At 34.2% G+C, this 5,555-nt stretch overlaps 1 protein-coding gene across 1 annotated transcript; it reads right to left on the reverse strand.

Annotated features, from left to right (window-relative positions):
* Positions 1–799: 799 nt before the first annotated feature.
* LOC112755032 (zinc finger CCCH domain-containing protein 14) lies at positions 800–4,507 on the reverse strand. Its single transcript, XM_025802911.2, has 3 exons — positions 4,039–4,507; positions 3,291–3,351; positions 800–1,803 (listed from the first exon to the last, which is right to left on the reverse strand). Exons 1-3 carry the CDS (start codon positions 4,109–4,111, stop codon positions 1,050–1,052), a joined length of 888 nt encoding a protein of 295 aa, XP_025658696.1. The 5' UTR covers positions 4,112–4,507; the 3' UTR covers positions 800–1,049.
* Positions 4,508–5,555: the final 1,048 nt, after the last annotated feature.

A 5,555-nucleotide genomic window follows, 5' to 3' on the forward strand; every position in this document is an offset into this window, starting at 1 on the left:
ATTGTCATGTTGAAAAAAAAAAAAGGAAAAAAAGAAAAGGAGGAGGAGGAGGGAAACAAAATCCCATAATGAAAGGCACAACTTAGCAGCAGAGTTTCCTTCTTTGCATTATCACGTAAAATAATAACTATATATATTTTGTACAGGTACATATCTTCAAATCATTGCCACTCCAAATTGGGAAAAAGAATCAGAAGAAAAGTCAATTACAAGTGATATGTATGTGGTTCCCTTTGATGTCTGATCTTCATGTTGCTTGGGACAAACCAGTATAGATCACTTGTTGCTTTTGTCCTTATCAAAATTTATCTATTGCTTCAGATGTATAATCATGATCCATATTCAGTTTATAAATTATCAGCTGTCAATTTATACTTTCTAAAATTAAAAAGAAAAACAAGGTTGAAACAAAGAAAAGATAAAATTAAAAAGGTTACTATGTCTTTACTCTTTGAAAGTATATATAATATAACCCATAAGCTTAAACTTCTGTTTTTTTTTTTCCCCGACCCAACTAAACTCCGCTTTAAGTGTCCTTTACTTACAATTATAACCGTTTATAACCCACCTTGTTCCTTTCCCTCATGAATTATGATTGTTTTTTTTTGCCTGTTATGAACTATAGTGAAATTGGACCATTTGAGAGTTGGTAACTGGGAGCTTATGTTTTAATTATTATTCAACGCACTTAATTTTATGTTTGAATTACCCCATTGCTTTTATTCTATTTATGGTTATGCGATAGTGTGAATTAGAGTATGGAAAAAGAAAAAGAAAAAAAGAGGACAGCTGAGGGAAATGAACACAAGAACATTTGCAAATTGCAACCCTAAAAGAACAAAACCCATCAAGTAGGTTTTAGATCAGAGTATAGGGGGAAGTTGCAATTGCAATGTTAAGAAATAGTTGTAAGGAAACTCAACAGCAAAACATTTCCGAAAATCCTGTCAGTACCACTAAGTAGCAATGCACAGCAATAACAAACAATAATCATAATAACTCTAATATGATGGCAAAACCCAACAATGCATCTGACTACGACTCATACTTCATACACCTTTACGCAACTCCGCAGCACCGTGTGCAAAGTGACATCTGTCCCCAAAAGTGCAAGATCCTTTTGAAAAATTCTCACACAGCTTGGTCTTGTAGTTGCTTCCAGGAGCGGCCGACCCCGGGGCACCTTGGTTCGATTTAGGGGGCGCAGACATCTGCAAGGTCAAAAGTAATTCCTTTACCATGTTGCTCGCCTCCTTAATTTGTTCGAAACTTCCCTCGAGTTCTATGTTTCTGAGATTTGGATCCGATTCGTGCTCTCGAATCGAAAGTTTGGCTCCTGTTTGGCGACATATCTGCTTCGAGTTTACACCACCCTTCCCAATGATAGCTCCGGCAAGGGAAGCTTCTACACTGATCTTGGCTGTAGCATTGGCACCAAAGCTAGTGGCAGGACCAGGGGGCGGCTCCATTCGACCAGGACCAGCCATGCGACCTACTGGAGGGGGACCCATGGCACGATGATCATCAAAATGAGCAATAGGCTTGCCAAGTTCCCATTCACCGTGGGCAAAATGACATTTATCACCAAATTTACAGCCTTCAGCAGAATTAAACTTGTTGCATATGCGGGTTTTGACAGAAGACTGTGCAGATCCATTAGGGACAGGTGGTGGTGGGGCTGCAATGTTTCTAGATGCTTGAGGTGCAGCAGGTGCCAGATTCATCATTTGGGCAACAGCATTGTAGCCACCAGGTACATAGTGCAAGAAGTGGCAGCCCTCACCAAATGGGCAGCCAGCAGTACTGCAAAACAAAAATATGACACAATCAGGCAAGCACCACTGGAGATATAATTAATGGTGACACAGAAGAAGAAGAAGAAGAGAGAAGTGACCCTTCCATGTTTCTAAAGGTGAAAGTAAACACAGTAACTGATTTCCACCTTCATTTACTTAAAAGAATGTGAAAATGCTCAGAGATCCATGGCTAACATGTTATAGAGCAACTTTAGCCTAAATTGACCATTCCATTATTTACTATTATATGAAGTCATGCAATCTAATAGTATCTCACATAAATTTCTATAACAGATCCTCCAAATATAACTATTTGAAAAAGGCTAAACCCAAAACCAAGTTCCTGATAGGGAAACATCCAGCAGGAACATTTGCAGGACAGAAGAGACAATAGGTCAAATGGGAGAGAAATCTAACAAAGAATGAGATCCAAGGACCAACCACATCACGATTTCTCATTAACCAGTCTAGTCGACAAAGTGACAATATACCAGAACTCAGTCTAACTTGCAATTACAGTAAAGCAGACCAAAATCACGAATAGTCAGATACTGGGATTTTCCCAAAGACTCGGAAGAAGTTGGGTATACAACTAGAACTGGAAAGGTGCTACAAGCATGGTAAATACCATAGAATACAAGAACACATTTATGGTAAATTTCAAACAATGCACATAAACTACTATCATGGCTGTTTCCAATAATGATTATAATACAGGTAACTACATCCTACTTTAGAAGGAAATTATATAGAAAAGGACAAAGGGAATTAGACGACTTAGTTGGATAAAAGAAACAATTATATCAAGTATTGAAGACCAAACAGGTTTACAGGAGCAAAGATAAGATAATACTTAAAGACTACCTTAAGGTGGTATGCTATTATAGATAAAATCATGATTGAGATTAACTTATTGTTTCTGGCTGAAAGTTTTATATCAGAACTTCAAATTATATTATTATGAGTCTTTCTTAAAAGGTTATGATGGCCAAAAATATGTTTATTTGCTTCAACAGAAGTGCAAAACTGGAGACCAAAACTAGTAAATTCACGTGTAAAATTTTAACATCATACCTGACACAACCAATCAACATTCAATTCATATTAGCTTGTTCATAGCTTATCAATTGAAAGGTGGGTTCATAAAAAATAGAATAAGTAAAAGCCAAAAAGTTACTGTTGAGCATAATTAAATGTAAACAAGCTAATTGGCTCTAAGGTTATATGGAGACAAAAATGATCAATTTATCATTTGTGTAGTGGTCTCAGTGCCAATTATCATCCTCCCACTTCTTATCTATTTCGTGCTCCATTAATAAACCAAAATTCTCTCACAACTTGTTTAGACCAAAGAACAGTAAGTACCTGTATAGAAGCTTTGGATGCTCGATTCATTAGTGGAATTATACAATTTAGTTTTCTAACAATTATATTTATATTAAAATATAAAATATGCAGTTGATAAGACTTATTTAGACAGGAATAGATTAGAACCTGAAAAACTTGGTACATGGCTTCGATTTGCTTCCTACACCAGTTGATAAGGAGTCCAATTCTGTTGCAAAACATTATTACTTCTTCTCAGTTAACATACTCTTGCTTATTAATTTAGTACACTTTGTTCTAAAGCTGTTAAGAACTTAAGAAAGAAGAATATCATATTTACTTCTGAGTAGTTAGATTTTAGATATTTTAGAAATTTTACCTGTTTACACTTTCAGTTAATTAATTAACATAGCAAGCTTTTAATTTAAAGAATAAAAATTGCTTTTGAGTTGTACTATGTTTAGAAATTTTTTATGTTAACACTTAGATGTTTTGAGTTCATTATGAAACATTTTAAGGAAAGCAATGGGGGCAACCACATTTATCTGATATTTTCCATCGCCATACCAATCTGAAACACATATGTTGGTATATTTGTGTCCTTGTGAGCATGGGAGAAGAAAACTCCTCCTCATTAAGCTCCACAGCAGACTGAATCTATAGTTGTTCTTTCTCTCACACACATACGTACATAAAAGTTTCATGACAGTGTGGATAAGCTTAGTTTTTAACTCATTATTATTACATTTTATAGACACAAAGGAAGAAGTTTGCACATAAGTATTACATTAAGCCTACTTTGAACAAAAAAAGAAAAACAAGCAGCTTTCGAAGCAGAACCAAAATATAAGAGGAGTAAACAAAACTACAAAAGTGCAAGAGGAACCCATAAGAACTAGAATGCTAAAAAACAAACCTTGCTTGTTTTTCTTGAGTCCTCCGTTAACGTTGAATCCGAATTCAGGCCTTCCTCTCTTACGGGTATCCATAGATCGGGATCCTAATAAAAGGAACGAACTTCTGAATCAGAAGGCCGAACAGGGGAAACCCTAGAAAGAATAAGGATTTAATTTTCAAGTAGAGGGATCCAAGTGGGAAGTAGAAGAACAAGGAGAGAATGGCAATTGCGGAGAGTGGTGGAAAAACCCTAACCCTAGCCGTCACCCTTAAAGAGGGGGTTTTTGGAGGACGGAGGAACAGATAGAATTTGAGAAAGGGTGGCTTCGAAAAAGGGAGGGATAGAAGGGCAACGCTGAGATTATAAAATCTTTCTTTTCTATTTTTTTCCTCAGATTTTTATTGATTTACTACAGGAGTGACGTTATAAGTGAATACATCACAAAATAATTAATATGACATGATATCTAATAATTGATTTTCGTTCCCTGAAATTTGGTCACGTAGATTATTTTAAGTTTTGATCGTAGTTTTGTTAAAACTATTGCAAGTTAACAAATGAAGTAAGCACAATCATAAAGTTTACTTACATTCGTTTAGAAAATATCAAATAAAAAAATCCTATTGCTTAGCATATTTTATATTAGGTAAATAATAATCCAAAAAGGCATTTATTTATTATTATACCATATTATCTATATATGGATGTGTTAATATTTTTTTCTTATAATTTAAGATGTTAAATTTATTTATCATCATTTTTTATTTAATTTTAATATACAATGGCTTTACAGAAACAATTAATTGTATAGCTAATTTTTAAATTCATTAATTAAAATTTTATATAAATATATAAATTTAATTAGATGAATATGTAAAATTTTTATTAAAATTAAATTATTTTTTATAATATTTTTTTAAATATGTGAATATAAACAAAAGATCTTATTATTAAAATAAAAATATAATAATGTGCTTTGCAAAAATAAAATAAAACTAAAATTTAGTTATTCTAATAATAAATTATCTTATTATAAAGTTAAAATAACACGCACGTACACACGCACAGTCACTGACATCCATCGCTATGCTTTCACCCTCGTTCCTGCATCTTACGATAACATTAATTGACAAGCATGTACACACACTCCTACCAACACTCACCCCACTGTCTTTGCCCTTGTCGCAGCATCTTATTCTTTTCATACATTGCTCTTGCCCTCGCCTCTGCATCTTATTCTTACCAAAACATTAAAATAACACGCACATCCATTGACACTCGTCTATTGTCCTCGTCCTTGCATCTTACTATAACATTAAAATAACATACAGCGCCTTTGTCCTTCTTACCATAACATTAAAACAACACGCACATATACACTCACACCTATCAATACCCACCTCATTGCTTTTGTTCTCATCTTTGCATCTTATCATAACATTAAATAACATGCACGTACACACACCCACAGACACTTACTCCCTATCCCGCACACGCATATATATAGATTGACTTTTTATGTGTATATAGTTTTT

The sequence above is a fragment of the Arachis hypogaea genome, chromosome 16 (genome assembly GCF_003086295.3).
Source record: "Arachis hypogaea cultivar Tifrunner chromosome 16, arahy.Tifrunner.gnm2.J5K5, whole genome shotgun sequence".
Taxonomy (NCBI): domain Eukaryota; kingdom Viridiplantae; phylum Streptophyta; class Magnoliopsida; order Fabales; family Fabaceae; genus Arachis; species Arachis hypogaea.

Coding starts and splice junctions, on each gene's coding strand:
- LOC112755032 (XM_025802911.2), bottom strand. CDS start 4,111: ATGGATACCCGTAAGAGAGGAAGGCCTGAATTCGGATTCAACGTTAAC. Junction 3,352..4,038: donor ACTCAAGAAAAACAAGCAAG/GTTTGTTTTTTA, acceptor GTTTTGCAACAG/AATTGGACTCCTTATCAACT. Junction 1,804..3,290: donor CCATGTACCAAGTTTTTCAG/GTTCTAATCTAT, acceptor TTTGTTTTGCAG/TACTGCTGGCTGCCCATTTG.